Consider the following 11,368-nt stretch of genomic DNA (forward strand, 5'->3'; position numbering starts at 1 on the left):
GCCCTGTCATTTACCTTGGGAAAGCAGTCTTAGAATTGGTGCCTACTGATGAATATAGTCCTGACTTGAAGTAATACATTCTGAATCCAGATGTGTTCTTCCTGGCTCACTCTCTTCCCAAGGCCGAGCACTCACAGCGTTCTGGGAACTTCCATGCACACGCTCCAGGCCTGCAAATGAGCGAGTGCAGCGTGGCCTGGGCTGGAGAGAGCACCTTGGGTGTTAGGTCTTAGACTCAGCCCTGTGGAAGGTTACATCACATAGTTAACTCCCTGGCAGTCAAGTAGCATTTGCCACATTGCATTTTTATGTCTTTTTGAAGGTTTATCAGATATATGCCAAGAGGGCGCCAGAGGAAGTGCATGCCCTCCTAAGGTCCTTCGGCACTGACTACGTAATCCTGGAAGACAGCATCTGCTACGAGCGGAGGCACCGCCGGGGCTGCCGACTCCGGGACCTGCTGGACATTGCCAACGGCCACGTGAGCATGCTGCCTCTCCCTGTGTGGGGGTCTCCTGGAGGGGCAGGACTCTGATTTGAATCCTAAGAATGTGAATCTTTTTATCCTTAATGTCTAGTTGAATTACGCTACGAATCAAGTATTTGCTTTTTCTCTTGCTTCCTACAGAAGCCCTCTCTTGGCACTTTAGTGACTGCCACCGGGGCTGGGCAAGGGAGAGGTGAGAGGGGAGCCCTGGGTCCCCAGTGTCACACCAAACAGAGCAGCTCTGCCTTCAGCTCATTTGTATGATGGGGCTCTGCATAAGATGTGTCTGTTAAGGATTTTGCTGCTATAAACAAAACCTCAGCCTTTAAACCCACTGCTCCAACGCTTCGTATTGACTAGCTGCTGCATGGCGGGGATGGTGGGGCCCTCCTGCCCTCCGGTCTAGGTGGTGGATTCCCCCTACCCCTCCTGCCCTCTCCTACTGAGTGTCCTGTGTCCACTGGTGTGTTTCCACAGGCCGGCTTTCAGAGGCTAAGTTGCACTCCAGAGCAGAAAAGCGGCAAGCCGCTTCTCCCTTCTCCCTTCTGAGGAAAGTGTTCTTGGAGCTATGCCAGGTCTCAGTAGAGCAAACAGATTTTCACCCTTTAGAGGTGTGATGTGTGCTGTAATTAATGATATGAAAGCCAATAGATATTTGTAAACAAGTTGGACAAAGTGACAAACCTAGCCTAAATTTGAAAAAAAAAAATCTTGACTGTACAGAATTTGAGATTCAGATTTTTGCCCGAGGAGAATCATAGTTCATAACTGTCTTGAGTTCAGAGGTGGTACAGACCAGAGACATCCATTTAAATTTTGATTTGAGTGTGACTTTTTCAGTTATTTATTTATTTATTTATTTATTTATTTATTTATTTTTAGAGACAGGGTCTCACTCTGTCACTCAGACTGGAATGCAGTGGCGCGATCTTGGCTTACTGCAGCCTCAACCTTCCAGGCTCAAGTGATCCTCCCACTTCAGCCTCCCAAGTAGCTGGGACCACAGGCATACATCACCATACCCAGCTAATTTTGTTTATTTTTTGTAAAGATGGAGTCTGGCTATGTTGCCCAGATGAGTCTCAGACTCCTGATCCAAGCGATCCTCCTGCCTCAGCCTCCCAAAGTGCTGGGATTTCAGGCATGAGCCACCACGCCTGGCCTGAATGTGACTTTTTCTGATGAGTTAGAGAGCTTTCTCTGATCACAGTAGTTCTCTGTATTTCATTTCTATGAGAGAGACAGTATAGTATGTTCCTGAGAGCAAGCAGACCTGAGTTCTAGTTCTGGCTTTCCCGTTAATGGGATCATCGTGTGACGCTGCACTCTCCTTCTCAGCCTTGGTCTGCACTTCTGAAGGGGGAAAAGGATGGCCCTGATGATCTCCGGGTGCCCATGGACATTGAAATAATATAATTTAATTTCACTCACATACCATTCTTAAACCCAGTACCCATTCCTGTTCCTACTGTCTTTTGTAAATAGAATTTTCCCCCAAAATTGTATTTGGGTTTGTTTTGGTTTTAGATGATGGATGGCCCAGGAGAGAATGATCCTGATTTGAAACCTGCAGACCACCCTCGCTTCTGTGAAGAGATCAAAAGAAACCTGCCTCCCTACGTGGCCTACTTCACCAGAGTGTTCCAGAACAAAACCTTCCACGTTTACAAGCTGTCCAGAAACAAGTAGCACAGATTTCTGCCCAGTGTCTATTTTTGATATGGAGAAACTGCATCATGATGAAACTCAATAGATGACGTTTCCTATGTAAGTAGGTAGCCCAAACCTTCAAGCTGTGATATGAGTAAGTTCTACAGATGTTTACACAAGTGTTGCCATCTTTGAAAGCATCTTCTACAAGCGGAAGTCTTTTTCGTTGTGTGTCTATCTTTCTCATTAATGTTCTTTAGCCTAAATGTTAACAACTTTCTAAGAGTGACCTAGAATTATGTTGTTGGAGAGAATGATGTGTGTTCCATGGATACCTGGATAGGCACATAACATGTTGGAAGATGAGCACCTGCTCAGGATTTGAAATACGTTTAATTTTCAGGTGACTTAAGACAGCTATGATTGAATCAACTGGAGATGATGATCGACTTATTTAATATGATTTCACTGGTGAAGACCAATTGGTAGCTTTTTAAAAAGCACTTTAGTGTCCTGTTTTACCTTAAAATGTTATAATATTTTCCAGTTGTCATGCTTTCAACATTAACAAAAAAAATCATGTTAAGGCTTTGTATCAAACATTTTGTTACACTCTGTCTGAAATGTAATGTGGAGTACTTCAGCAGTATGTGTCATGTATTGTGTGTGTCTGTGTGTGTATGTGCACACATGTGTTTTAATGCTGGGCGCAGAAAAGTGTTACAAGTTCCATATTGTAAGTCCTTAAAGGGGCAGAAATATATGTAGCCAAGTAGAATTTATTACATTTTAGTGTTATTATTTTAAAACTTACTGATACTCTTTAACCTCTCCTGCAGTAATAGTTTTGCTTTATTTCTTACTCATTTCAATTTATTGGGTTTGCAAAATTTTGTAAACTTTTTGTGTTTTTAGCCTTTGTATTTTTTACAGCCTAGAATCTTGCAAAGTCTGAATATTTTTTAAATGTTCTATCTTAACTAGTTCACTAATACAGTATTTTTAGCAGACAGCATTTTCAGACAGCATTTTCATACCAAGTTTGACTTGTGGTCTCCAATCTTACTGGGAAGGCCCTGGTAGTGTCATTCTTTTCCTTATTAAAAGGTAACCAAGTGCCTCTAAGTCATGCTTATTTGTAAACAACAAAGAAGAGTATATGTACCTGCTCAAAATTTTTTTGATAATCGCTTATATAATTAATTTCTAATGATGAGGACATGTAAAAGTTGCCAGTAAGAACATAGTATGCATTTAATTAAATCAAGATGGCTAATGGAATTAACTTTCTCCCCTGTTCTTGCCAGGTGGAAATGATTTAAGCATTTCTCCTTGCAGTTGTATTGAAGTAAATTACCATAGGCATCAAGATGGCTGCATCACATTTTCAAATGATTTTATATTCAGTTGCTACTTATAAAGCAGCATTCAAAAAGTCTTTTACACTGTCATGTTGGACACAAGCAGACTCAGCTTTTATCAAAACTTGTTTAAATAAAAAATTGACAGTAGCTGGATTATTAAATTATGCAACTGAAACTCCTGAATTATATCTTTTCTGTATCCCTTAATAAGATTGGAGACCACTGCCATTTAGGATAATACAATAATAAAACGTTTTAATCAGTACTAAAACTTTAATTAAGCCAATAATGATGCATGCCTGTTGTAGCTGACAGCATGGGTCAGTACATCCTTCAGCGAGTGCCTTACTCTAATTGAAACCAAGCACACGTAAGGTACAATATGTTAGACTCTGTGATTTTGTTTTCAAAATCCTCTGTTATGGCTATATTTAAATTTATTTTAAATATTCCTGTATGTATTCATCTAAGCATTTGGGCATTTGGAGTCTTAATATACAAGAAACACGTACTTAAATTTTTATGCTTATCACCGCAATGATGGCAAACAGTGAATTTTTTTTTCATAGTTTAGGTGTCATTGTTGCCAGCACCTTTAGTGCTCAGTCTTCAGTGAAAAATATAAAGTGCCAAAAAAATCTTGCAAGACAGAATCCATACTTAACACTCTTTCCAAGACACTGTGACCATGTACAGTAGTTTTTATTTCCTGATGACCAAATCTCTCAACGAATCATGTTATTAATAAATATTTTTAGCACTCATCAGTATTCTCCAATGTGACCTTCTCATTGGAGTACACAGAAGGAAAGCAAAGAAGAGCATCTGACTTCTAGCTCTGGCTTACAGCCTCTCTACCAGGCCGAAGCAAGAGACCCGCGGCAGCAGCTCCCCGCCACTCAGACCTGGGTGGTGATAGCCTCAAAGAATGGCTCTGTTTTCTATTGACAGAAAACCCACTTGATTTTGCTTCTGAGTTAGCAGTCAGAAGACCCTCTAAGTACAATAGAAGTGCTCTTAACGGACTCTGCCTGTGTGACTCCCAGGCCCCGGAGTCTCCATCTCTCTCGTAAGCCACCTGCCCCAGCACAGCTGGAGGCTGTTCTCTGGTGTTCTCAGCGCTCTGGCTCCCTCCCTGGAGTTGTGCACCCGTCCCAAACTCCTCCGTGCAAGTTCTGCTTCCTCTTGTAAGTACACAACTCAGTTAAGTATTCACATACATACAGAAAATACGGGTGTGAAAAGAAAGAATTTTCTGCAAAAATTAAGTTGAATACTTAGGTAAAAAGTGATAAAGGCTGAGTTGCCAATAAAAGTTGCTTTTAAATTAGGTGTGGCTGGGAATATTATAAGATATTGGGGAAAATATACAAATCAAGAAAATTTCTGAGCTTAGATTGCTTCATAGATTTATTTAAGTACTCATCCCACCTTTAAAACCTCTAAACTGAGAAGAAGGGACCCAAATCATGTTATTGGTGTGATTTATGTGAGAAGTAGAACTGTAGTCATTAGACCCTTAGGCAAAGGAAAATCCGTGTCTTTATATCAGAAGATCGGCAAACGAATGTATATTATACAGTTTAGGTTATGATTCCCTACTTTAACCTACTCACTTTATTAAATGACCAACTACTGATACTGATCACAATAGTTATTAGAGATTCTAATTTAGTTGGAAGGTTCTAATCACTTTCATTACAGGCATTTGAAAAATAGGGATTCATTTCAAATATATTAGCCAGGAGCATAGTTAGATGTTACCCAGGCCATTTATCATCCTGTTAATGATGATTTTCCCGACCCTTGTGAGATCAGCGTGACAGGAGTGTGTGTGTGTGTGTGTGTTTCTGTGGGTGTGTGGTTTTGGTTGGGTGCTGCCAGGTGGCAAAGGCATATGTAAATACATCTGATCTGCATCTTTATTTCACAATTAACTAGAAGTAAAAATGTCTATTCTGGTTCCATATTGATTTTGTCTAAGATGTAAAAATTTGAGTTCGTCTTTGGCCAAAACCTACCTGAATTAACATACAAAATATTTGATTTTTAAAATTTAACTCAAATCTCAAAATCAATTAAGTATTCTCAGATCCTATATCTTGGTTAATATGCTCCCAGATACTTTAAACATGGCAACCTTTTGGCCTAAGAGAATGTTTGTCTGTTCATGGAAAAAAGCTTTTGAGATGAGAGGGTGTCTTACTTTCTTGTGGCAATTGATTTTCTGTTTTAACACCCTTTGGGTAAAATCTTGCAAAGAGCTTTTATAATTTGTTTTACTGAATTGTATGGAGATTGTGTACTAAGTAAAGCTCTTTTAAATTGCATAAGGTGAGTGTCTTGCATTTCTTTGAAGGTCAAAGCCCAAGGAACCTGCTTGTTGAAGTGCATTAAATATTTGCTAAATAGAGTAAATCACTAAAGGTTAGTGTGTCTACTAAAAATACAAAAAATTAGCCGGGCATGGTGGCAGGCGCTTGTAGTCCCAGCTACTCAGGAGGCTAAGGCAGAAGAATGTCGTGAACCCGGGAAGTGGAGCTTGCAGTGAGCCGAGATCCCGCCACTGCACTCCAGCCTGGGCGACAGAGCGAGACTCTGTCTTTTAAAAAAAAAAAAAGAGTTTTTCACCTAGATTAAGTCAGACCCACCCGATATAATCTCCATTTTTGTTAGCTCAATTGTAATTGTTAGCTTAATTGTGATTGTTATTGTTGAGGGTGTTTATTTTTTAGAATGGAATTTGGTTTGACAGCTGCTTATTTGTTTCACTTGAATTCCAAGGTTATAGTTTAGATTTATAAGGAGAAGACTACTATCAGCAGAATTTATCCTTGAAGAGATAAATGCTATTTTGACCTCAAGAACAGTTTCTACTTGATTAAATTCTGAGTCTTTAGTAATTCAGGAAGATGGGTGGTAGTGCACCTGCTTGGTTGGAGTGTATAGATAACAAATGTTTGGACTGTTACGTTCAAAGCAGAAGTTGAAATTTCAAGCAAAAATGGTCAGACAAAATGGAAAAAAACTGGCAGTGAGGTCTCAAATATTCTGTACTGACAGGTGGTCCCTAGCAAAATAAGAATAATAATATAGATAAGCAGGAGATGTGGGATATGAATGAACTGACATGGAATGGGCTGACATGGACACCAGGCACTTGACAGATGAAATGTTTTTTTTCTCTGCCCCTCCTTTCAGATAAGGTGTCTGAAACTCATTTCTTAAACCTTTTCGTTATTATTTAGAAGTTTGCTTTATAAGATTGTTTTTCAAAATGCAGATAATAGAACTATAGTATAATGTGAAGTCAATTTCATGGGTTACAACCAACATTTAAAAGGAAAGGAGGGAGGGAGGGAAGGAGGAGGACAGCCTAATGTTAAATATAAGTGCTGTTTTGTGGAAGATCTATTCCAGTTATACATATAGGTATTCATTTTTGGGGGGTACAATATAAAATATATTTCTTCCGTGAGTTATAGTCAGGCTGAAAGCCAGGCCTTTATTAGCTGAGGGATTCTGGGAGGATGGCAGCTTGAACTTGTCTGTGTCCTTGCCCTCTGTGCTAGCAGAACTGTCTGAATGAACACTGGTGATATTAAAGAACTAGCATAATGATAGAGAATGGCTGGGCTCCCGGCTAAACCCCACCCTTAAGCCTGGAACCCTGGCCCTAAGTGAAAACAGCTGACCCTGTTTTTCTGCCCAAATGTTGCCTTTTGGGGCTGCCATGCCCGTATCCTGTGCCCATAAAAAGACTTCAGGTGGCAGAGCAACACAAGCAGCTGAACAGCAGGGATACAAGCTGCCAACTGGCGGGAATACAAGCAACTGAGCAGCAGAGACTACAGATAGACCCAGCTAACTTCAGACGTGGCTTCAGGGAAAGATCACCTTCCCACACCATCCCCTTTCCAACTCCCATCCTACTGAGAGCCACTTATATCACCCAATAAAATCCTCCACATATACTGCCCTTCAGTCCATTCATGTGACCTGATTGTTCCTGGATGCCAGACAAGGACCCAGGTGCCAGGAGGGCAGGGGCTTGGATGCTGCTGTGGGGCCCAACAGAGCCTGCCTCCTGCCAAAGAGGAGCAACTGTCTGGTTCCAGCCTTCCTTCTCTCCGGTTCCTGCACTCACTTGCTCGCATACTCCCTCTCATGAGGAGCGGCCAGCAGCAGGCTGAGTGAAACAGCCACTCCAGTTTTCACCCATGAAGGGGTTCCCTTGAAGGGAACAGTCCCATCTCAATAATTCTTATATGTGATATGGACATTTTCTTAAGTTTCTTAAGTTTCTTTAAGATTCTTAAGTTTCTTTTTAAAGTCCTTATATTTTAAAATATGTACTGAAATATTTACAGACAAGTATATGTCTAGGATTTGTGTCAAAATTTTGTGGGGCATCTAGATGAAACAAATTAACAATGAAAAGATATGGCTTAAGCTAGTTTGGAAATTTTATATAGTGAAAAGAGAGAAATTAGACCCAACGAAACAGACTGAAACTAGGAGCAAAACTAGGAAGATAAAATTTAGGAGATAGCTGAAATCAATCAATGCAACAAATAGTAGAAAGGATAAATAAATTCAAAATTCAGTTATTTTAAAATAAAGCAGTTAAACACTGGGCCAACCTGATTAAGACAAAATAGCAAAAATATACAACAGTAGAAATGTAAAATATATAATTCCAGAATCAGGGATAATAATAATTATATGAGGATAACATATGCAATTCTGTAACAAAAATAAATAAAAACCTATAGGAAATGGGTGACTTTCTAACAAAATAGAAAATGTCAATGTGGCCTGAAAAAGAAGTTGAAAACTTGAATAGACAAAACCCATGAAAGTTCTGGCATGGGGTTCAAAGGTTGCAAAGGACATTTGGACAAGAAGGGTGCACAGCCAGATTCTTTCTCACTCTTAAAGGGGATGACTCCCAAGTTCACATTGTCTCAGCCATAGAATAGGGAGAACCCCAAGTTTTAGGAAAGCTAGTCCAACTTTAACAACAAAATAACACAGAGAGTGTATCAGTTTTCTATTACTACATAACAAATCACCACAAACTTTGCAGCTTGAAACAACACACATCTATTATCTCAAGGTTTTGTGGATCAGGAGCTGAAGCATAGGTTAGCTGGGTCCTCTCCTGTCTCACAAGGCTGCAATCAAGGCATCAGCCGGGCTGCTTTCTCATCTGGAGTTACAGGACCTCTTCCAAGTTCACGCAAGCTTGTGGCAAAATTAAATTCCTTATGCCTGTGGGACTGAAGCCATTAGCTCCTAGAGGCCACCCCTCTCTAGGCGATTCACAGCATGGCCGTTAGCCTCTTCAAGGCCATCAGAAAGCATTTCTCCAGTTACTGTTTTAAGAGTTTTTCGGCCGGGCGTGATGGCTCACGCCTGTAATCCAGCACTTTGGGAGGCCGAGGCGGATGGATCACAAGGTCAGGAGATTGAGACCATCCTGGCTAACATGGCGAAACCCCATCTCTACTAAAAATACAAAAAATTAGCCAGGCATGGTGGTGGGTGCCTGTAGTCCCAGCTACTCAGGAGGCTGAGGCAGGACAATGGCATGAACCCGGGAGGTGGAGCTTGTAGTGAGCTGAGATCGCACCACTGCACTCCAACCTGGGCAACAGAGCGAGACTCCATCTCAAAAAAAAAACAAAAAACAAAAAAAGTTTTTCACCTGGATTAAGTCAGACCCACCCAATATAATCTCCATTTTTGTTAGCTCAAAATCAGCTTGTTTGTGACCTGAATTACATCTGCAGAATCCTTTCGCTTTGGCTATATAGCCTCGCCTAATTACCTAAATAGGAGTGGCATTTATATTCATAGGCTCATCCACACTTAAGGGGAAGGGCTCTGCAGGGCATGTTGTTCAGGCAGTGGGAATCTTGGGGGCCATCTTAGAATTCTTCCTACCACAGACAGTTTAAAAGAACAGGGTCTGGGCCAGGCATGGTATCTCACACCTGTAATCCCAGTGCTTTGGGAGGCCAAGGCAGAATGATCACTTGAGGTCAGGAGTTCAAGATTAGCCTGGGCAACATAACAAGACCCCATCTCTACAAAATATATATTTTTCAAATTAGCCATGAGTGATGGCACACACCTGTAGTCCCAGTTACTCAGGAGGCTGAGGTGGGAGGATCCCTCGAGCCTAGGCGTTTGAGGCAGCAGTGAGCTATGATTGCATCACTGCACTCCAGCCTGGGCAACAGAGCAAGACCTTGTCTCTTAAAAAAAATTTAAAAATAAAAGAATAGGGCCTGGCGATAACTGAGTGGCAATGGTTAACATAGGGCTTTTGTAAACTTTGACAGAAAGGAGAAACACAAGGTGAATCCCAGGGTTACCCAGGCTTTCTCCCTTAGAGGATTTTCCAAACTGTGGCACAGGAAAATGGAGCCCAAGCAGAGTATGTCAGGCTTTCTGGAGGAAGCAGATTGGAGTTGATAGCTGCTAAGGTGGCTGGGGTTTGGCAGGGGTTGGAGGGGCAGAGCACCAGAGAGGAGGGAGTTGGAATAAAGAAAACCTAAGAATTTCCCATTGGGTCCTTGGTCAGTTCCTAGCCTGCAGAGGCTTAGCAGAGAACATCTGGTCAGTGGCAGAGCTGAACAGAAATTTCAGAGGTTACACAATCCCGAGGAGACACTGGAATTTGGGTCCAGCTGGGGCTGAGAGACCACGGTGAATCTCCCAGGCATTCAGCTGAGACTCTGGAGAGACTATACCTTATCCTGGGAGTAGAGGCTGTTATCCTAATTGCCTGCCAGAAACAAATGTAAATCTGCTATGAAGGATGATAGCCTTATTCATGGCTTCAAATTGTCTTTACACTTTTTATATACACAATGTAGCACTCAATAAAATAATCAGGAATAATTTTTTAAAACTGAGACCAGGTGTGGTGGCTCACACCTGTCATCCCAGCACTTTGGGAGGTCGAGAAGGGAGGATCACTTGAGCCCAGGAATTTGACAGCAGCCTGGACAACAAGGCGAAACTCTGTGTCTACAAAAAATACAAAAACTTACGTGTGGTGGCATGCGCCTGTAATCCCAGCTACTCAGGAGGCTGAGGTGTGAGAATCACCTGAGCCTGGGATATCGAGGCTGCAGTGAGCCATGATCATGTCACTATACTCCAGCCTGGTGACAAGAGTGAGAGCCTGTCTCAAAAAAACAAAAACAAAAAACATCACTGAAACAGAATTGAAGTCGAAACAGTGCCACAGGCAAATCAAATATTGCAGCCTGAAGCATAGACTTTAAAATAACTATGTTTATCATATTTAAGACTTTAAATGACGAGGAGAATTTAGGTGAATAACTGAAAACTTTATAAAAGCAAAATGGAAATGCTAGAACTGAAAAATGCAATGAATTAAGTGTTCACTGTTTGGTTAGACACAGCTGAAGAGAGTTGATCAACTGGACAATAGGTTAGAAGAAAATATCCAGACTAAAATATTGTGGGTTGGGGAGAAGTTGAAAAACAAAGGAAAGGCTGTGTGTGGTGACTCACACCTATAATCCCAGCACTTTGAGAGGCCAAGGCAGGATCGGTTGGGCCTCAGGAGTTTGAGACCAGCCTGGGCAACATAGTGAGACCCGTTTTTTTTGTTTTGTTTTGTGTCGTGTTATGTTGTTTTGAGATGGAGTCTCGCTCTGTTGCCAGGCTGGAGTGCAGTGGCAAGATCTTGGCTCACTGCAACCTCTGCCTCCTGGGTTCAAGTGATTCTCCTGCCTCAGCCTCCGAGTAGCTGAGACTACAGCTGCCCACCATGCCCAGCTAATTTTTGTATTTTTAGTAGAGACAGGGTTTCACCATATTGGCC

The 11,368-nt window shown here is 41.5% G+C and overlaps 1 protein-coding gene across 13 annotated transcripts in view; it reads left to right on the forward strand.

Moving 5' to 3' along the window:
• DPY19L3 (dpy-19 like C-mannosyltransferase 3) overlaps positions 1 to 5,831 on the forward strand; it is an 80,406-nt gene extending 74,575 nt beyond the window's left edge. For all 13 annotated transcript variants that reach the window (XR_010153808.1, XR_010153809.1, XM_016935608.4 and 10 more), the window contains 2 exons: positions 323 to 481; positions 2,015 to 5,831. Coding sequence is in view for 11 of the 13 variants with exons in the window: in XM_016935608.4 (XP_016791097.2) it covers positions 323 to 481; positions 2,015 to 2,176 (321 nt within the window). In the remaining 2 variants the exon portion in view is untranslated. The remainder of the gene's footprint in view (positions 1 to 322; positions 482 to 2,014) is intronic.
• The last annotated feature ends 5,537 nt before the right edge of the window (positions 5,832 to 11,368 follow it).

The sequence above is a fragment of the Pan troglodytes genome, chromosome 20 (genome assembly GCF_028858775.2).
Source record: "Pan troglodytes isolate AG18354 chromosome 20, NHGRI_mPanTro3-v2.0_pri, whole genome shotgun sequence".
Classification (NCBI taxonomy): Eukaryota; Metazoa; Chordata; class Mammalia; order Primates; family Hominidae; genus Pan; species Pan troglodytes.